We start from the raw sequence: 22,421 nt of genomic DNA, 5'->3' as shown, positions 1-22,421 counted from the left end.
TACAAACTTGAAACATTTACTCCTCCTCAGAGTACTTTGAAGGTGGCTAGAGTAGTATCTAGGAGAAGGCAATGGCACCCCACTCCAGTACTCTTGCCCGGAAAATCCCAGGGATGGAGGAGCCTGGTGGGCTGCAGTCCGTGGGGTCACTGAGGGTCGGACACGACTGAGCGACTTCACTTTCACTTTTCATCTTCATGCATTGGAGAAGGAAATGGCAACCCACTCCAGTGTTCTTGCCTGGAGAATCCCAGGGATGGGGGAGCCTGGTGGGCTGCCGTCTATGGGGTTGCACAGAGTCGGACACGACTGAAGTGACTTAGCAGCAGAGTAGTATCTTCAAATTTACTCACATTATAGGGACATAGCTGTAGCAGGTTGCTGATTCCTGGGTGAACAGAAAGACACGTTGCCTGAGGGCCCTGCCCACTGGACCTTATGGGTGATTATAAGCCATGTTTCACCTGGAGGGAAAGTTTATTACTATGCAGAGAAAAATGTGACAGAAGTTAGGCTCATAGAGTCTCTTTGAACAGCCAGATGGGGTTTAAAGGCTTGTGGTAGAACTCACTGTGCTTTCTCCTCAATAATCACCTTGATCACTACCTTGACAACCTCACAGAGCTGTGATCACTGAGATTACAGAGGAGGAATGTAATCTTAGAGCTGCAACATGAAACTCCTGTCTCATGCCCTCGGTCCATTCCCTCTTCATCTCATGCTTGAAATAAGGTGGTAAATAATCTTTAACTGCTTTAGCGTTTGAGGGAGAAAATGTGTCTTCATAGTAGGAGAACTCAAAACATGCCAAGCATGTTGATATACAATCTAAACAAGGGCATTTTATAATAACTATGATAACATGATTAAAGCTGAATAAACTGAAATAAAATATATCTAGGATTATATCCGGAGAAGGCGATGGCACACCACTCCATTACTCTTGCCTGGAAAATCCCATGGATGGAGGAGCCCGGTAGGCTGCAGTCCATGGAGTCGCTCAGAGTCGGACAGGACTGAGCAACTTCACTTTCACTTTTCACCTTCATGCATTGGAGAAGGAGGTGGCAACCCACTCCAGTATTCTTGCCTGGAGAATCCCAGGGACAGGGGAGCCTGGTGGGCTGCCGTCTATGGGGTCACACAGAGTCAGACACGACTGAAGCGACTTAGCAGCATCAGCAGCAGGATTATATCTCGGAGGAGGCAATGGCACCCCACTCCAGTACTCTTGCCTGGAAAATCCCATGGTAGGAGGAGCCTGGTAGGCTGCAGTCCATGGGGTTACGAAGAGTCGGACACGACTGAGCGACTTCACTTTCACATTTCATTTTCATGCACTGAAGAAGGAAATGGCAACCCACTCCAGTGTTCTTGCCTAGAGAATCCCAGGGATGGGGGAGCCTGGTGGGCTGCTGTCTATGGGGTTGCACAGAGTCGGACACGACTGAAGTGACTTAGCAGCAGCAGCAGGATTATATCTAGGTTTGCTCACATTGCTTTTACTCATCATGTAACACCTGCCTCAATTTTTGGACTAGTAATACAGATATAACCATACACCTATCCTAAAATCACTCTGAAAACTAAAATAGTTAAGACATATAGAACACCATGGTCTCCTGCACCCATGGAATTCTAAGACTTATACTAGTGAGATATATTATTCCCATTTAAAATATGAAAAGTCTGAGATTCATGGAGGAAGAGAATCTTTCACAAACACAATCACATATTGAAGGCATCTCTGCCTGCTTTCAAGGTACAACATCTCTAAGCCATTTCATGCCAATTCTGAAGATATCCTCAAAGGTTTACCTTGAAATTCTGCATAGCCACATAGTTCTCAAGTATGATTACTGCAGAAGGAAGGGGAAGTGGGTTTGACCTCTGGTTGGAGAACTAAGATCCCACATGCTTGGGGGCAACTAAGCCCACACACCCCAACTACTAAGCCCATGTGCCTTAACTAAAGAAGCACACATATGGCAACACAGACTTAATGCAGAAAAAAAAAACAACTATAGGTTATTTGTATTTGTAAAATATATTATAGAAAGTAATACAATGGGAAAGACTTTCAAGATGGCAGAGGAATAAGACAGGGAGTTCACCTCCCCCACCCCGACAACAAATACATCAAAAATCCATCTGCACTGTGGGACAGCTCCTTTAGAACATCTTCAGAACACTGCCAGAAGACCCCAGATTTCCAAAAGGCAAGCCAGTCTCCTCAGAATGAGGTAGGGCAGAAGAGAAAGATCTTAAAAAGAGACAAAGCATTTCAAGACAAGGACCTGTGCCCCAAGGAGGGAGCATATGCGGATCATGGACGGGGTCAGGGGGGAGCTTCAGAGCCTCAGAGGGGAAGGCAGCAACAGGTGATCAGGTGGTAAAGTGGAGAGAATTCAGCACAGGGATCATTGCCAAACAGCACTTCCCAGCCAAGAAGTGGCTTGCAAGCTCTTCGCACCAAGTAGAGGCTGGCTGCTGAGGCTCAGGCTTCGGGGGTTGGACCCCAGGGAGAGGACCGAGATTGACTGCTATGAAGATACTCTGAGGGGGCTAGTATGACACAGCTGAGAGAGTCCAGGGAAAAGTCTGGGTCCACCAGAGAGGCAAGAGATCACTATGCCAGGAACCCTGTAACTCTGAGTGCTTGCAGAACATAGGACCCTGCCTTCACAAGCACCCTAAGTGAGTTCTCTCAGTCTGAATGGAGTGAGAACTACACAGACAACATATCCCATGCTTATGGATTGTAAGAGTTAACCTTATTAAAATGTCCACAGTAACTAAAGCAATCTACAGGTTCAGTGCAATCCCTAACAAAATCCCAAGGACATTTTTCACAAAAATAGATGAAAAATTCTAAAATGTATATGCCAGCCAAAGCAATCCTGAAAAAAAGAACAAAGCTGAAGGTATCCCACTCCCTGTTTTAAAACTCCTTTATCACAAAGTTCTAATAATCAAAACAGCACAGTATTGGCAGAAAAAGAAAACCAGACACATAAATCAATGGAACAGAGTTGATATCCCAGGAATAAACACATGAATATATGGACAATTTATTTATGACAAAGGAGAATAGAACATACAGTGCAGAAAGAATAGTGTTTTCAACAAATGGTATTGGGGAAACTGGATAGTCATATGAAAAAAATTATAAACTGTAGAAACACTATCACACACCGTATTTTAAAAAGGTACTCAAAATGGATTGAAGACTTGAATGTAAAACCTAAAACTATAAAATTCAGGCCTCGGAGGTTGGACCCCAGGGAGAGGACCAAGATTGACTGCTATGAAGATACTCTGAGGGGGCTAGTATGACACAGCTAAGGGTGTCCAGGGAAAAGCCTGGGTCGTAGGAAAATATAGGCAGTACTGTCTTTGATGTTGGTCTTGGCAGTACTTTCTGGATATGTCTCATCAGGCAAGAGAAACAAAAGTAAAAATAAACAGATGAGATTACATCAAACTAAAAAACTCCTACACAGCAAACTGTAACAAAATGAAAAGACAATCTACCCAATGGGAGAAGATATTTGCAAATCATGTATCTAATATGATTAATATTCAAAATATATAAAGAAATCATACAACTCAACAACAACAACAAAAACTAATAACCTGATTTAAAAAGGGGCAGAGGACCTAAATAGACATTTTTCCAAAAAAAAAGTACAGATGACAAATAGACACAAGAAAAGACATTCAACATCAAAGCATCAGGGAAATGCAGATCAAAACCACAACAAGCGATGGGGAGGAATGGGGTATATAGGGAGGTGGGAGTGGGGTTCAGGACAGGGAGACACATGTACACCCATGGCTGACTCATGTTGATGTATGGCAAAAACCACCATGATATTGTAAAGTAATTAGCCTCCAATTAAAATAAATAAATTAATTTTTTAAAAAAATCTTAAAAAAAAAACCACAACCAGATACCAGATGTCAGAAAGATTACCAAACAGACAAAAAGTAACGAGTATTGGTGAAGATATGGAGAAAAGGGAACCCTTGTACACTGTTGGTGGGAATGTAAACTAGTGTAACCACTATGAAAAACAGTATGGAGATTTCTCAAAAAATTAAAAACCAAATTACCATACAATCCAGCAATTCCACTTCTGGGCATTTTTAAAAGGAAAAACACCCACTAATTTGAAAACATATATGCACCTCAAGTTTGTTATTTATAGCATTATTTGCAATATTACTTACAATAGCCATAATATGGAAGCAACGTAAGTGTTCATCAATAAATGGATGGATAAAGAAGATGTGGTATATCTAGGCAAAGGAATATTCCTCGGTCATAATAAGAATCAGACAGAGAAAGATATATTATTTCACTCATATGTGGAATCTAAAAAAGCAAAACAAATGAACAAACAGAACAGGAACAGACTCAGATATAGAAAATGAATTAGTGGTTCCCAAAGGGGAGAGGGCTGGGGTGATTAGAGAAATTGATGAGGGAGATTAAGAGGTACAAACTTCCTGTTATAAATAAGTGATGTAACGTACATTCTAGGGAATAGTATGGTAATAATTTTGGCGACAAATGGTAATGAAACTTATCACAGTGATCATTTTGTAATGTAAAAAAATCTCAATAATTTTTTGAACTGTTGAACACCTGAAACTAATATAATCCTGTAATCAACTATACTTCAATAAGAAGGAAGGAAGGAAAGAAAGAGGGAGGAAGGGCGGAAGAGAGAGAGGAAGGAAGGAAGGAAAGAAAAAGCGAGCTTCATAAAAATTTTTAATTAAAAAATAACAATAAAGTTGTCAGGTTAAAAAAAAGAAGTTCAATCATGTCTTCCATCCTATAGAAAGTTATTTATGTTGCTGCTGCTAAGTCGCTTCAGTCGTGCCCGACGCTGTGCGACCCCAGAGATGGCAGCCCATCAGGCTCCCCCGTCCCTGGGATTCTTCAGGCAAGAACACTGGAGTCGGTTGCCATTTCCTTCTCCAGTGCATGAAAGTGAAAAGTGAAAGTGAAGTCACTCAGTCATGTCCGACTCTTCGAGACCCCATGGACTGCAGCCTACCAGGCTCCTCCGACTGTGGGATTTTCCAGGCAAGAGTACCGGAGTGGGGTGCCACTGCCTTCTCCAGCCAAGTAATCATCTTCTCAGTAGCTCTTCTTCCCAAAGTCTTGTATAAATTCTGCTAAATTCCAAAATGCTTAGTATGTGTGATTTTATTTTTGCTAGAAGTTAAAGAACTTTACATCAAGGAGGGTGGATATAGTGCACATCAGAGTTAACATATGAAGACAGAGAATTCTGAAGGCCAGTGTATCCCTGACAATGTAAACATCTCTGGAACTAGCAGAGGTCTGAAACTAGCAGAGGCTTTCAAAAGTCAGGCAGTTGGTGGAAGGTTGAGACAGTTTTATTGCATCTTTCCTATTAATCAGGAAAATCCCATAAACTGATATTTAGGTTAAACAATAAAGCAATTTTAGTTCAACTAAAGAAAAATTTAGAATGGTATACAATATATTCCCGGGTGTTTTCTTTAGATAGTAGTAATGGTGCTAGTTGTTTTCTTTCTTCTCTTTGTCTTTATATTTCCAGATTCTTGTTAATAATGTATGTTACACAATAAAACTATCTTTAAATACTATTTTAATTGACATAAGAAGAAAAACAAAACAAAACTTCAAACATGCTTCCTGGCTGACCCACTTAAACAATCAAATGTGCTCTCTTAACTCCTAATTCAGTAGAGCTTGGTGGATGAGTTATCCAGAAATTTATTACACTCATGTCCTTTTTTAAGTAGTATATTGAAACAACCTGTACTTTTAAAACCCCCATTGGGCTTTAAGGTCTTTAGATTTAGTACTGATTAGTGATGTCTTCCTCTTTATGGCACCCCACTCCAGTACTCTTGCCTGGAGCCTGGTAGGCTGCAGTCCATGGGGTCGCTAAGAGTCGGACATGACCGAGCGACTTCACTTTCACTTTTCACTTTCATGCATTGGAGAAGGAAATGGCAACCCACTCCAGTGTTCTTGCCTGGAGAATCCCAGGGATGGGGGAGCCTGGTGGGCTGCCGTCTATGGGGTCTCACAGAGTCAGACACGACTGAAGCGACTTAGCAGCAGCAGCAGCAGCAGTGATGTCTTCCTGTTTAAGAAACGTCATCTTCTTTATTCTTCTACCTCACTCATGGGAACAACTACTCCCTACTTTATGGGATCAACTAGGAGATTTTCCAGGCACACAAACTGTCTGGCAGCAGGGACTAGAATAGATGCTGCTGCTGCTGCTAAGTCACTTCAGTCATGTCCGACTCTGTGCGACCCCAGAGACGGCAGCCCACCAGGCTCCCCCATCCCTGGGATTCTCCAGGCAAGAACATTGGAGTGGGTTGCCATTTCCTTCTCCAGTGCATGAAAGTGAAAAGTGAAAGTGAAGTCACTCGGTCGTGTCCGACTCTTCGAGACCCCATGGACTGCAGCCTACCAGGCTCCTCTGTCCATGGGATTTTCCAGGCAAGAGTACTAGAGTGGGATGCCATCGCCTTCTCTGAGATATACACATCAGTTCAGTTCAGTTCAGTCGCTCAGTCGTGTCCGACTCTTTGCAACATCATGAATTGCAGCACACCAGGCCTCCCTGTCCATCACCAACTCCTGGAGTTCACTCAAACTCACATCCATCGAGTCGGTGATGCCACCCAGCCATCTCATCCTCTGTCGTCCCCTTCTCCTCCTGCCCCCAATCCCTCCCAGCATCAGGGTCTTTTCCAATGAGTCACCTCTTCGAATGAGGTGGCCAAAGTATTGGAGTTTCAGCTTTAGCATCATTCCTTCCAAAGAACACCCAGGACTGATCTCCTTTAGAATGGACTGGTTGGATCTCCTTGCAGTCCAAGGCACTCTCAAGAGTCTTCTCCAACACCACAGTTCAAAAGCATCAATTCTTCGGCGCTCAGCTTTCTTCACAGTCCAACTCTCACATCCATACATGACCACTGGAAAAACCATAGCCTTGACTAGACGGACATATGTGCATTTACACATGCAAGCACACACACACACATTATTAAAGTGAGAGTAAAGAGACATCATTTTTTCTAAGATGCTCATTTAATGTTACCTGTGGGACAAAGGGATATGAGTTTTCTAATCAAAAAGTTGGTGAATAAGACAACATAGGTTAGATATAGAATGTTCTCCCCATTGTAGAGGCAGTATATTTTATTAATATAAATAATCTCTTTCACCTTCAAATCTCAAAGATCATTTTTCAGCCCCTCCCTCTTTATATTCTCTCCCTATCTAGAATAGAGTCCATGATTTACTTCAATAACTCTTTAGCTAATAACTAGAACTCTTTTGTTCCTCTTCTTTTAGTCGTTTGAGTCCTTGGGCCCACTACAAACCTGTATTGACCCAACTATCTGTTGTGTACATTTCTGCGTTTAGATAGACAAGTGTTGTTGGGGGTATTACACAGAAGAATGTGTTGAAACTGCTTAAATTAATGGTAATCAATCTCAGCTAGTTCATCTACACTGTCCAGAAGCTATTATATTGTATCTGCTCACAGCCAGAGCCAGAGTGAGAAACTGTTAGGGGTGGTAGAAACAGTATAATCTCCAAAAGCTTATTCCATAGATGATATTAGTGTCCTGATTGGGATCTAAAATGAGCTGCCATGATTCAAAAAGATTTCTGAGTTGGTCTTAGACATGAAAATGACTGAAAGCAATTGAAAGGAAAGTCTGTTAACTTTCTGCTAATCTTTCCTAAGAGTTTTAATGTCATAGAAGTCAAAGCCTGAATAACAAAATCATTCACATAGTTTCCTAAACCTGCATTAATAAGAAATGTGTTGTTAAAGTAGAACAATCCCCAGAAGAATTCTCTCCCAACCTCCTCCAAGATACCTCCACAGAGATCAATGGACAGGGAAGTCTCCCCAGAAAATAGAACAGAAAGATAGAAACTAACTAAAGAATTCTCTACACTTGCAGGAACGAAACTTTTGCCATTATGGTCCATCAAGATGATATATTCATTATGCTATGTTATCTCTGTATTTTCTCCCCATTTTTACTGTTCCTAAATGAAAATTTTATTGTAGTCATTCTTTTTTTTCTTCCATCATTGTATATTGCTTGTCATGCTGCATGTTCTGTCGCTAAATTGTGTCCGACTCTTTGTGACAGCATGGACTGTAGCCCTCCAGGCTACAGCTCTCTGTCCATGGGATTTTTCCAGGCAAAATTACTGCAATGGGTTACCATTTCCTGCTCCAGGGGATCTTCCTGACCCAGGGATCAAACCCGCATCTCCTGCATCTGCGTTGGCAGGTGGATTCTTTATCATTGAGCCACCTGGGAAGCCCATATTGCTTGTCTGTGAGTAACTAAATTTAGCTAGGATATAGGGATAAAAATTGGCTACCATTTGGACTGGCTAAAGTGTTAGACACAATAGTCAGAGACTTAGATGAATGCAGTCAACAGAATAGGCTTCATTTATTTTATGTCTTTATTCATTCTTAGAAGTAAGTATAGGTCTACCTGTCTATCTAGGCAGACAGCCAAAGTAGAGAAAGCACAGACTTTTCTCACCAGCAGTCTACAGCCTACAGAATGGCATCAGGTGTGATGAGATGGAACACACTGTTTCTCTGAATCCCATGTGTGGGTTAAGTGAGTAACCAAATTTCCTGTGTCTGCCCACATGTTGCAAAATCCGCAATTCAGAAATTTGGGGGCACACTTCATATCATACCATCTGTTCTGGTTCATTGTATAAGAATCTAAGTCTCTGAGGAAGGTGACATAGTGGACCAAGAGACCTGGTTGTCACTTCCTCTGGAAGCTTGGCCATGAGGCTCCTCCTGATCATTGCAATTCTGCTGTTCCAGAAGTTCACAGGTAATCCAGAGATTTTCAGGGGCTCACTCAAACCACATTGGTGGTATAGTGGTGAGCGTAGCTGCTTTCCAGGGGCTCACTCAAATCAATAATGGATAGAGTACTTTCAAGAACTCAAGGGAATTTTATAACTCACAGTAGGAAAAGATAAGGCCCTAGGAATGGCTGAAGTCTATCAAATATCATCAAAAATTCCCTCTTCCTGAGTGCTTCTACTATGGTACTATTCTTAAAAGGAGTATTCATAGAGCTAAAAAGAGATCATAATTTCCTCTGAGAAAGACTCACTACAGAAAGACATAAGACCAATAACTGGGAATACCCTTATTTCTTAGGATACAGAGTTTTTATTCTAGCACCCAGCCTTATTTTCTTCCACTCTGATACTGTATACATATATTTTAATCTATCAACATTATACTAGCGTGTGTGAATAGTGGAAGAAGAAGAAACTTTGGATTCCGTCTTAAGAAACATGCCTTCAACATCTACTACTTTATCAACTTTGGATAAAAGGTGAAGACTCACAGAGCCTTAGTTTCCCCATTTGTGGAGATAATGACACCTCGTTCATGGTAGGTAGGTTTAGTCTCTCAGACCCCCATGGACTATAGCCCACCAGGCTCTTCTGTCCTTGGGATTCTCCAGGCAAGAATACTAGAGTAGGTTGCCATTTCCTCTTCTGGAAGATCTCCCTGACCCAGGGATCAAACTCAGGTCTCCTGCATTGCAGGCAGGCTCTTTACCGACTGAGCTACCAGGGAAGCCCTTTGGTTCATGGGGAATTTATTAAGTGATAAAACATCCAGCATAAGGCTTGGCATATGCTTTTATTAAATTTAAAATTTAAAAATTTAAAAATTAGCTTCCTTTCCTCTTTCACAACCAGATCTCTTGTATTTGCTTGTTATTACAGAGTAAGAATGGAGAAGGCAATGGCACCCCACTCCCGTACGCTTGCCTGGAAAATCCCATGGACAGAGGAGCCTGGTAGGCTGCAGTCCATGGAGTCACTAAGAGTTGGACTCGACTGAGCGACTTCACTTTCACTTTTCACTTTTATGCATTGGAGAAGGAAATGGCAACCCACTCCAGTATTCTTGCCTGGAGAATCCCAGGGATGGGGGAGCCTGGTGGGCTGCCGTCTCTGGGGTCGCACAGAGTCGGACACGACTGAAGCGACTTAGCAGCAGCAGCAGCAGCAGCATAGAGTAAGAATGGCCTACTTCTAGCCCCTTAAATTTCTAACAGTCAAAGGAACTCTAGAACTTGGTTTTGGAGGCAGCATCTTTGTTCTCAGCCTTCATTCTCTGGGGTTAGTACCCAGAGGATAGGACAAGCCCTGAAGCCAAAATATGAACATCCTAAACTCTTAGATTATTGAAAATATTTAGGATCACTGAAGGATAGAAGACATATCATGGTGAGCAAAGGTCTGGAGGAATTCCTTCCTCTGGAATTAGAAAGAAAATGGGGAGTCATGGAGGAATAAAACAAATCTAAAATTATTGTGATGACGTAGAAGCCAAAGGAAGATATGCATTGATAAAAATGTACAATACTGAGAAGCAACAGGGGAGGAAGAATGTTGAGGGGGGAAAACATGTGACTGGACCAAAAAAAGTCATTCTTTATCATTGTAGCAAGTATGAACCAAGAGCAGAGTCTAAGTCAGACATAAATACATAGTAAGAAATGATTGTATTCTGAGCAGTGGTAAAGAAGCGGTACACTGCTATGTTACTGTTAAGTCACTTCAGTCATGTCAGACTCTTCTTATGGACTGCAGCTTGCCAGGTTCCTCTGTCCATGGGATTCTCCAGGCAAGCATATTGGAGTGGGTTGCCATTTCCTCCTCCAGGAAGTAGTACTTTAGAAGCATTCAAATAGAGGCAGATTTACTGAGGTTCTCAAATGGAGCATAGCATAGTTCCATGGCCTGAACTCAAGGATTCCACTTCTTTATTTCTGTAAATGAGACCCACTGCTCTTGGTGAAGTCCATCAGATGTTGGGTGGAAGCCCTGAAATCTAGAGGAACAAAATATGAGTGATCAGCTAGACATAAACATTAAGGTTCACCCTCTTGGAGGGTAATATCTGTGGGACATTACTGATATATGCTCTGTGAGTCTCCCATATACCTTATCCTTACAAACATCCCCTGTCTTCCCCATGACCAAAATTGCCTTTTGTCTCAAACTCTGACCTTGGCCTATTGTTCTTAATGTGCACAGTAACCGAACAACTTAAGAGATGCTGGAATCAACATATACACGGATACTGCAGGAAAATATGCAGAACAACAGAAGTACGTGAAGTACTATGTGAAAATGGAAGATATTGTTGCATCAGTATTGTGGAACTGGAAGAACGTAAAAAAATCACCAGACCACCTCGTCCAAAGCTAAGGACATTGGCACTTACTTTTTCTCAAGATTATTTAATTGAACAGAATTCTACACACTCCCACAGAAAGCCTACATAAATCAAACACAATTTCCTGTTCGTTTCTCAACCTATTCCATTGATCTAAGATGCAGTTGTCCACATCCTCTCCTTTCTTGTTCCTAGATCCCCATAATGACCTTAAAAAACAGTCTAATAAAGCTCATTGCCAGTTTTCTGACTCATTGTTCTTTAACCAGAGATTAAAAACTCAATATATCAAATTATGAATTGATAAGGGCAACAGAGAACCTACCCTTGAAAGGGAGATATAATGGATACACTAAAAAATCTATAACATGGAAGACTGGAAGGAGACAAGTAGACATGTAATTCAGGAGAAGAAATATGAAGCTGAGTATTCAAGAGAATTGGTGAGTGAATTTAGGATTAAAGTGGTGCCTTGTGAAATATGTAGGATTTCAACATCTGAGTGTTAGTAAAGAAGGTAATTTGAGTGAACAACATGAAATCAACAAATAGAAGGAAATTAGAAAGGACAGGACATTTTAGGAGAATATACGTGCACTTTGTTTGGTTTAAGAATAGAGTACCCAAAGTTGAACTATGGGTACGTCTAGTTTCTTTAGTGTGTAAAAGCAATGAACTGGGAAGATGGAAATGAGCAAGATTCCACTATTATGGAGCTCACTATATAAGGAGGAGACAGACACAAGTACGTAACTGCAAGACTAAAGATTTTATTTTCTTTGTTGTTGTCGTTGTTTAATGTGTTACCACTAGTAATGCATCCTTTCTGTGACTGGGGCCCTTAATGAGTTTGGAGGAAATGTAAAGGACCTAGGAACTGGTCTGAATTGCACTGTTGTATGAGACCTACCGCTGTCTCGATATGCAAAATGACATAATGACAATCCATTTATACATTCCACCTAATTCTTAAAGATATACATTTTGGATAAGAGTAACACGAGTAGTTATGTATGGATGAGAGAGTTGGACTATAAAGGAAGCTGAGAGCCAAAGAATTGATGCTTTTGAACTGTGGTATTGGAGAAGACTCTTGAGAGTCCTTTGGACTGCAAGGAGACCCAACCAGTCCATCCTAAAGGAGATCAGTCCTGGGTGTTCATTGGAAGGACTGATGTTGATGCTGAAACTCCAATACTCTGGCCATCTGATGTGAAGGGCTGACTCATTTAAAAAGACCCTGATGCTGGGAAAGATTGAGGGCAGGAGAAGGGGACGACAGAGGATGAGATGGTTGAATGGCATCACTGACTCGATGGACATGGGTTTGGGTAGACTCCAGCAGTTGGTGATGGATAGGGAAGCCTGGTGTGCTGTGGTTCACAGGGTCACAAAGAGTCGGACATGACTGAGCGACTGAACTGAATTGAACACAAAAAATTTCCTTTCCAACTCCTTTCCACACTATTTTCCAGTTTTGTTTCTTATATTATTTCACCGCTGTAATATCCATCATGAATCTGTGGTATATGTTCTCTCAATTATTCTCTTCTCTCCTATTCTAGGACTGGAGCACAGAGTATACAAGATGCCCCCAAAGTATTTTGTAGTGCCAGAAAGTAAGGACATGCTATAAAAATCAGAAGGATGAGGCATGTAAATGGGACATAGAGTCACTTTGAAAGAGTTTTAAATGACCAAAATTGGGACAATTTGAGTAATAAAATAAATAACATAACATTGGATTATAAATACAATGCAGAAGTTAACATCCATGAGTTCACACTGGTATGAATAAATAGACGAGAAGAAACAGATTTTTCTGTACAGAAGAATTCCAAGTAATTAATATAAATACTTCCTCCCTGAGGAGGTGGAGCTTCACCTCCCTCTCCCTTGAATATGGGCTGTTTTTAGTGAGTTGCTTCCAAAGTGTAGAGAATGAAAAGCAGCAAAAAGTCACTTTACAGTGGGTAAACCTAATGAAATCACGCTGTAGGTTTTATGGGAAAAGCATGACAGCGTGAACATATGATGTGATGAAAAAGGCTTTCACCTTTGCTGTCTTGTGAAATTCATCAAAAACAAAAAATTTCTGAGAAACTGTAACAGATCAGAGGAGGATCAAGGAGACAGACAACTAAAGGTAATGTGATATCCTGTGTGGTCTCCTAAAACAAGAAAAAAATGTTAAAGAAAAACTATTGAAGTTATAAGAACAGAGCTTAGTCAATGTACTTAACTGTGACAAATGCATCAGGGGTGTGTAAGATGCTAACAACAGGGAAAACCCTATACTGTCTTTGCATTAATTTTCTATAAATAGAAAGTTGGTCTAAAATTACAAGTGTATTTCAATTAAAACACTAAACACAAAATCAATCTGACAGTAGTCTCTCTTTTCCTACTTGTCTAAGGGCCTCTCATAATTTCATAGAATCAACTAAGATTCAACTCTGTATAGGAAGTGTATAAATTATAGGTTGTTTCTTGATGACTTAAAGGATAATTCCCATTTTATATTTCTTTCAGTCAGCTTTTGTATTTTTGCTTTGTTGTTTTTCCTGGTTTTTAAGATTTTCAAATGTATTTGCCTAAAACAACTTGCAATGTTTTCTTCGTCTTTTTCACATCTGTAAGATACATTCTGGTTGACGTCTGCTGTGTGACCTTTGTTTATGTCTTTGCTTTTCTCACGTCTCACTGTTCACTTATTAAACAAATGCTCTTCATTAACTTTAGTTGAGTTTCCACTTCTTCAAAGTCTTTACTTATGTTCTTACTTTCACTTGTTTTTCAAACAACTTCACACGCAATAAAATCACCTGTTTTTTATTTTTTATTTGGTGTAAAATTGTTTTAAAATACTGTGTTTGCTTCTGCCATAAAGCAACACAAATCAGTCATAATTATACATGTGTATATATAGGTATAAAATCCCTCCGTCTTGACCCTCCCTCCCCTCCCCTCATCCCACCCGTCCCGGTCGTCACAGAGCGCCAGGCTGGGCTCCCTATGTTTCATAACAACTTCCCACCATCTATCTACTTTACACATGACAGTGTACATGTCAATGCTACTTCCTGAGTTAATCTTACCTTCACCTCACCCCTCTGTGTCCACAAGTCCATGCTCTACTAGGTTCATCAGCACTATTTTTCTAGATTCCGTATATATACATTAATAGATGATACTTGTTTTTCTCTTTCTGACTTCTTCACTTTGTATAAGAGACTCTAGGTTCATCCACCTCACTACATTTTACCTGTGTGAAATACAATGTCTTATTTCTACTTTTTTAATTTTAATATGCCCTTTTTCCCTAACATTGTTAGATGAGTGTTTATCTCTTTTATTTTTAGTCTTTCTTCATTCCATACATGAGAATTTTAAAGCTATAATTCCCCTCTCTACAAAGCACTAACAATATCCAAATTTGTAGCAGATAGTATATGTTTATTATTATATTAAAAACCTTCTCACTTTTCTTAGATAAGAGTACATAAATAGAACCTAGATTACATAAAGACTATAGGGACAAATGGAGAAGGCAATGGCACCCCACTCCAGTACTCTTGCCTGGAAAATCCCATGGACGGAGGAGCCTGGTAGGCTGCAGTCCGTGGGGTTGCTGAGAGTCGGGCACAACTGGGCGACTTCACTTTCACTTTTCACTTTCATGCATTGGAGAAGGAAATGGCAACCCACTCCAGTGTTCTTGCCTGGAGAATCCCAGGGACGGGGGAGCCTGGTGGGCTGCCGTCTATGGGGTCACACAGAGTCGGACACGACTGAAGTGACTTAGCATAGCATAGCACAGCATAGGGACAAATACTGACCATGAAATTTTCTCAATTAATTGTAATGACAAATACAGTAATACTGCTTTGTGCTATGCTTAGTCACTCAGTCTTGTCCAACTCTTTGTGACTTCATGGACTGTAGCTCGCCAGGCTCCTCTGTCCAGGGGGATTCTCCAGGCAAGAATACTGGATGAGTTGCCATGTCCTCCTCCAGGGAATCTTCCCAACCCAGGGATCGAACCCAGGTCTCCCACATTACAGGTGGATTCTTTACCAGCTGAGCTACTAGGGAAGCCCTAAAAAGAGCTGAGGAGAGGGTAAATGAGTTACTAAACAATAGGCATAAAGTTTCAGTTGAATAATATGAATCAGTTGTAAAGACCTGTGTGATATTGTACCTATACAATAGTATACTGCATACTTGTATAACATTACAATAAATGCACATCCATATTTTCTAACAGGTAGGTAAATGTTAAGTATGGCTTCCCTACTGGCTCAGATGGTAAAGTATCTGCCTGCAATGCAGGAGACCCAGGTCGATCCCTGGGTTGAGAAGATCCCCTGGAGGAGGACATGGCAACCCACTCCAGTATTCTTGCCTGGAGAATCCCATGGACAGAGGAGCCTAGGAGGCTACAGTCCATAGGATCACACAAAGTACTGGAGCTTCAGCTTCAGCATCAGTCCTTCTAATGAATAGTCAGAGTTGATTTCCTTTAGGAGTGACTGGTTTGATTTCCTTGCTGTCCAAGGGACTCTCAAGAGTCTTCTCCAACACCACAGTTCAAAAGCATCAATTCTTCAGCAACTCAACCTTCTTTCTGGTCCAACTCTCACATCTGTACATGACTACTGGAAAGACCATAGCTTTGACCATATGGACATTTGTCAGCAAAGTGCTGTCTCTGCTTTTGAACACACCATCTAGGTTTGTCATAGCTTTTCTTCCAAGGAGCAAGCATCTTTTAATTTCATGGCAGCAATCACCATCTGCAGTGACTTTGGAACCCAAGGAAATAAAATCTGTCACTGTTTCCATTTTCCCCCATCTATTTGCCATGAAGTGATGTGACCAGATGTCATGACCTTAGTCTTTTGAACGTTGAGTTTTAAGCCAGCTTTTTCACTCTCCTCTTTTGGTTTCATGAGGAGGTTCTTCAGTTCCTCTTTGCTTTGTGCCAGTAGGGTGGTATCATCTGCATATCTGAGTTTGTTGATATTTCTTCCGGCAATCTTAATTCATCCAGCTTGGCATTTCACATGATGAACTCTGCATGTAAGTTAAATAAGCAGAGTGACAGTATACGGGGGGCACTAGTGGCTAAAAAACAAAACAAAACAAAACCCACCTGCCAGTACAGGACTCATAAGAGACACAGGTTCAATCCCTGGATCAAGAAGATCACCTGGAGGAGGGCACAGAAACTCACTCCATCCTTCTTGCCTGGAGAATCCCATGGACAGAAGATTCCATTGAGTTGCAAAGAGTTGGACACGACTGAAGTGACTTAGCATGCACGCACATGGAGAGATAAGGCTCATTGATTTCTTTATCCAAGATGAGTAAATGTTAGCTTCATGAAAGCTACTTATGACTAATACTTCAACCAAGCAACATCAATGGATGTCACCACAAAAGGTTCAGTTCTGTTCATTTAGAAAGCATGACTTACTAAAAATTTTACCTAGTTCATGAAGAGCTTTTTAAATATGTCCTTCTCAATTTATAAGGCTTTAAATTTCACTCCTTTTTAAAAGTTTTTAATTTCAGCTTTATTGAGGTATAATTGACATAAAATTGCAAGACATTTAAAGTATACATTGTGATGATTTGATATATGTACACCTTATGAAAAGAATCTCCTGCCTAGTTAGTTAATATATCCATCACCTTCATGTTCTTTTGTTTGTTTTGGTGAGAATACATGTTCCACTGTCAGCAAACTTCAATTATACAGTACAGTACTGTCAACTATAGTCACAGTATTTTCCATTAGAACTGCAGACGTCATTCATCCAAATAGCTAAAAGTTTATAAATTTCACACTATGGAAACTAACAGACTATGAAATTCTTTCAGAGATCCTAAGAGTAATATTTTCCCAGTTGTGTCAACTGGATGTTCAAATTGCTACTAAAAAGGGAGATGGAACATGAACATTAAACGAGCTTCAGATGGTGTATTGGAATTATCATTAGCTGTTATCACTGCCCATTACTCCTGCCCCAAAAACTATTTGTGAAAATATTCAAACGTCTTGCCTTTTCCTAATAAATTTTTGGTTGCTAGTCAAACTCAGTATTCATTCCCAAACACACAAAGTTAAGACATTCAGATCTGTTTAGACCTAAGAAATTTCATTAAAAAGAGCAGTAATACTCGAAATGCTATGAAATACTACCTCACATAGAAAATGGAGGGACTAACTGCCACTTCTACCAATATCTTCACTTCATATCTGTATCAGCCACGTTGCTAGCATAAGGCCCAAAACATGAAAAATATTCATTTAAGTTTGGAGGGTTGAAAGAAATGAGCGAATACATGAACAAATAAATCCAGGGGAAAGTATAAGACTTTATTACGTGGAAAATCAAGTTCACAAAAGAAGTACATCAATTTCTTGCCCCTCCCCATCGGATTAGGTGGCCCTTTTGATTTAAGAAGAAGAGAGGAGACCAGTGGAACAGCACTTGGTTTATTGTGGAATTGTGCCAAGTGTGACAGTGGGTAAGATAACATAGTCCAGCTTCAGATCAGGCTTGCTTGCAGGTTCAGGTTGTTGTACGGCTTGCTGATGTGTTTTCTTTTTGCTTTCATTGATGCAACATAGTTTTCCTTTTGTACATGGTTTGTCATATATTTCCCCCAACATGCATTTCTTCTTGCAGTAACCTGCTATGGTACTAAAGCATTTTCTGGACCGCGCTGAGTCTGTGCACAGGAAACAGCAATGAACCAGATTAGTTCCTGAGGCAGAGAAGAAGAGTTATGTGGTTCCCCACAAGCTATGGCCTCCTGTGGTCCCAAAGTGAACCTTATGATGAGAGAAAACTCAGAGTCTCCTCCTTGACACTCATCCCAAATTCAGACATGTAAAATCCCAGGTTCCTAGCCAACGTTCAGAGTCAGCACCCCGTCAGCCCTAGATAGTATCAACTTGTCACCAGGGCACAATTCAGAGTCAAACTAACCTTTAAAAGAACATCACAGATAGAACTTTTAAAGTTAACAGTGTCGTTACGTTTCACACTCATTGATATGGGCAGCAGAAGTCTCCCTTGACTGATACTTCATGGGTCTCAGCATATTGCTATTGAAAACTCCTTCCTTCATTCTTTTCACAACTTGGCTCCTCCTATCCACTCTCTTCTCCTTCTCTCTCTCTTTCTCTCTCTTGCTTGCTCACTCTTGCTGTCTCTCTTCCCATCCTCCTTTTGATCTCAGATAAATATGTTGTCCACAGATCAAACTCAATTCCATGTTTGCCTGTTTTCCCACACATTCAAATTGTCACCTATTCAGAGTATTGCACGGAGGTTATAAAGCTCCTTTTCCAATTCTTTCTTTGCCCTTATAAAGATGAAAACAAAGATACGATTCTCCATATTCTAAATTCCACAACCAGGATCATCTTTGAAGGTTAAAAGGACATTTATAGGGCCACAAAGAGACAACCTACCTTCCTACAACAAGGAAGAGAATTCTCATGGTCAGAGCCCCCACCATGACTTCGGTGCTGCACTTCAGTAAACTCATGTAATCTTGCATAAGTACAATCATTGTGGAACTGAGTCATTATCCTTACGTGATAGATGAGAAAACTGATTTCCAAAGGGAATAATTAGCTCATGTCATACAACTAGGCAATGAGGAAGATGTATTTTAACCTCACATCTACAGGACTCCACAGCTTCTACTGTTCACATTACTGTTGTAATATAGGCTGAAAATGAATTTAAATGGAAAAAGAGATGGCCAGATTCCTGGGTGAAAACTGTTCACCATTGTAAAGGTAATGCTAGATGATGGAAGGAGAGGACTTCTGAGAGTTCAGCCCCAATTTCTTACCTTCCTGGAACCTGTCTTCTAAGACAGACTCAAGTCAGGCACCCAGGGCAGTGGGTCCTTTAGATGATCTCAGCAAGATATCAACTATCTTGAAGGCCCTGCCCTTAGTCCTGTGAATAGTAATATTTCCTCGAATTTCATGGTGCATTTGGACAAGTTACCTTCAGATACCTCAAACAGCAGGATAATGAGGATCAGAAACAGCTTCATGTTTACAGACCTCCCAAGACAACTAGGCAGCAGAATTTCTTTGTCCAGTGATCTGTGTCACACAACCACAGAGAGTCTTTCAAGATGAGACACGGCTTTGGATGCTATGAGCATTCTGAGCTCTCATTTTAACCCACATGGAAGAAGATGAAATTCAAGTCCACCCCCACTTTCATTCCCAAATATGGAGTTCACAGTCACCAAATGTTTCATCACATCACATTTACTCCCCCTTCCTCAGGATATGAGCTGCCAGAGAACAAGAACAGTGATTTCTCCACCTGGGCCATCAGCCCACTTGGGTCGAAGTGGGTTGGCTACACATCTTGGTTTGTGTGGGTCAGTCCTAGTTCATTCCTTCTCTTCCAATGTCCCATCCAACTGGTACCACCTTTCACTCACAAAGGTAATTCATCTGGAAAGTTGAATCATTAACGAATTCAGGGAAACACAAGCATGTGCAATAATAATTTTATTCATTCCTTTGTTTTTGGCTGTGCTGGGTCTTCATTGCTGCTTGCAGGCTTTTTCTAGTTGCGGTGAGGGGTGATGCTTTCTAGTTGCGGTGCACAGGATTCACATTGTGATGGCTTCTCTCGTTGTGGAGCACAGGCTTTAGAGCGTGACGGCTTCAGTAGTTTTGGCACAAGGACCATAGGGCACAGGCTCAGTAGTTGCAGCACACAAGCTTAGTTGCCCCATGGTTTATGTGGAATCTTCCTGGACCCGGGATCAAACCCGTGTCCCCTGCATTGGCAGGTGGGTTCTTAACCATTGGACCACCAGGGAATAATTTTTTTAATGTATGAAACTTTCAGAAAATTCTCTAAGAGAAAGATTGCGTTTAGGCTTGACTAGATGAATTGATGTTATTTCAGTTTCCCATAATGTCTTACCCATCCAGTAAAGCTCAATTCCAGGGCTTCCCTGGTGGATCAGTGGTTGGGGAAAAAAAAACAAAACACTTGCCAATGCAGGAGATGTGGATTCGATTCCTGGGTCAGGAAGATCCCCTGGAGAAGGAAATGGAAACCCACTCCAGTATTCTTGCCTGGGAAATCTGAAGGACAGAGGAGTCTGGTGGGCTATAGTCCATGGGGTCCCAAAAAAGTCAGACACAACTTAGCGACTAAAACAACAACAAGACTCAATTCCACAACTAAAATCTTTCAAAGATCAAGTCTCATTAGTATGGTGTTCAACTCACTCTGAACTGGTTCCCACTCTCCTCTCTTGGGCTTTTATTTTATGGAACCAGCTACATTTCTGCCAAATTAGTGTTGGTGCCCCTACTCAACTTGTTACTTCCATAACCTGTTGTTGTTCAGTTGCTAAGTTGTGTCCTACTCTTTGTAACCCCATGAACTGCAGCACGCCAGGCTTGTCTGTCCTTCACTCTCTCCTGAAGTTTACTCAAACTCATGTCCATTGGGTCAGTGATACCATCCAACCATCTCATCCTCCGTCACTCCCTTTTTCTCCTGCCCTCAATTTTCTCCAGCATCAGGGTCTTTTACAGTGAATCAGCTCTTCACATCAAGTGGCCAAAGTATTGGAGCTTCAGCTTCAGCATCAGTCCTTCTAATGAATAGTCAGGGTTGATTTCCTTTAGAATTGACTGGTTTGATTTCCTTGCTGTCCAAGGGACTTTCAAGAGTCTTCTCCAACACCATAGTTCAAAAGCATCAATTCTTCAGCAACTCAGCCTTCTTTCTGGTGCAACTCTCACATCTGTACATGACTACTGGAAAAATCACAGCTTTGACTATGCAGACCTTTGTCAGCAAAGTGATGTCCCTGCTTTCTAATATGCTGTCTAGGTTTGTCATAGTTTTTCTTCCAAGAGGCAAGCATCTTTTAAATTTGTGGCTGCAGTCACCATCTGCAGTGATTTTGGAGCCCAAGAAAATAAAATCTGCCACTGTTTCCACTTTTTCACCATCTATTTGCCATGAAGTGATGAGACTATATGCCATGATCTTAGTATTTTAAATGTTGAGTTGCAAGCCAGCTATCTCATTATCCTCTCTCACCCTCATCAAGAGGCTCTTTAAATTCCTCTTCACTTTCTGCCATTAGGAGTGGTATCATCTGCATATCTGAGATTGTTGATATTTGATTCCAGCACATTTAAATCTCTCTTTATAAATATTACCCTATCTCATCTACCTAATTGTCCCTGTTGAGCTCCTAATTTTCCTTTAAAACCAAGTGCAATTATCTCTACATCTGTGAAAGTTTCCCTAGCCCAATGAAATAGAGCTGCAAACTCCCTTTTTGTGCCACCACTGTGTTTTGTAAATATTTTTGTTGCTGGTCACACCATGTCATGTTCCAATTATTTGCAATAATCTATGAATACAAGCCACTTTAGGGGCTTCCTCAGTGGCTGGACAGTAAAGAATCCACCTGCAATGCAGGAGATTCGGGTTTGATCCTTGGGTAGGGAAGAGCCCCTGAAGGAGGGCATGGCAACCCACTCTAGTATTCTTGCCAGGAAAATCCCATGGACAGAGGACTACAGTCCATGGAATTGCAGAGTCAGACACAACTGTGCTACTGAGCATGCACGCACATGAACCCCTTAAAGGCAGGTCACTGGTCTAGTTCAGTTTGGAGTTCTCAATACACAGCACAAAACTCACACTATATTTTCAGTATATAATTACAAGATGATTTCAAAGTACTGAAAAATTATTGCTAAATAAAATACCCCCAAGATAGTAATAAAGTTATTTTAGAAATTTCCTAAAGAAAGTTGCTTACCTTGTTTTATAATTTGTGGACACCAGAAGCTTGAATTTATAGTAATTAGGGCCCATCCAAATATCTTTCTATAACATTACCTGGAAGAATTTTGAAATTTGTGAAGGTGATATAAATATATGTTGAAGATGATTAAACTAGTATCATAGCACAAAGTTAGGATCAGGGTTAAGAATAAGTATTACATATAGCTTAGTATGGTTTTCCCTGGTAGCTCAGCTGGGAAAGAATCTACCTGCAATGCAGGAGACCCCAGTTCAATCCCTG

At 40.9% G+C, this 22,421-nt stretch overlaps 1 protein-coding gene across 1 annotated transcript; it reads left to right on the top strand.

Moving 5' to 3' along the window:
* The first annotated feature begins 8,842 nt into the window (after positions 1 to 8,842).
* LOC100913176 (beta-defensin 127) lies at positions 8,843 to 11,409 on the top strand. Its single transcript, XM_005215087.5, has 2 exons — positions 8,843 to 8,922; positions 11,159 to 11,409. The coding sequence occupies exons 1-2, from the start codon at positions 8,874 to 8,876 to the stop codon at positions 11,407 to 11,409; spliced, it is 300 nt and encodes a 99-aa protein (XP_005215144.1). The 5' UTR covers positions 8,843 to 8,873.
* The last annotated feature ends 11,012 nt before the right edge of the window (positions 11,410 to 22,421 follow it).

The sequence above is a fragment of the Bos taurus genome, chromosome 13 (assembly GCF_002263795.3).
Source record: "Bos taurus isolate L1 Dominette 01449 registration number 42190680 breed Hereford chromosome 13, ARS-UCD2.0, whole genome shotgun sequence".
Classification (NCBI taxonomy): domain Eukaryota; kingdom Metazoa; phylum Chordata; class Mammalia; order Artiodactyla; family Bovidae; genus Bos; species Bos taurus.
Note: the sequence above shows the minus strand (reverse complement) of the source record. Positions and strands in the feature narration are given on the sequence as shown.

Bases quoted from the DNA above. Each gene is read 5' to 3' on its own strand.
- LOC100913176 (XM_005215087.5), top strand. From the start codon at position 8,874: ATGAGGCTCCTCCTGATCATTGCAATTCTGCTGTTCCAGAAGTTCACA. The intron at 8,923-11,158 runs GTAATCCAGAGA...TAATGTGCACAG, and splicing joins GCTGTTCCAGAAGTTCACAG to TAACCGAACAACTTAAGAGA.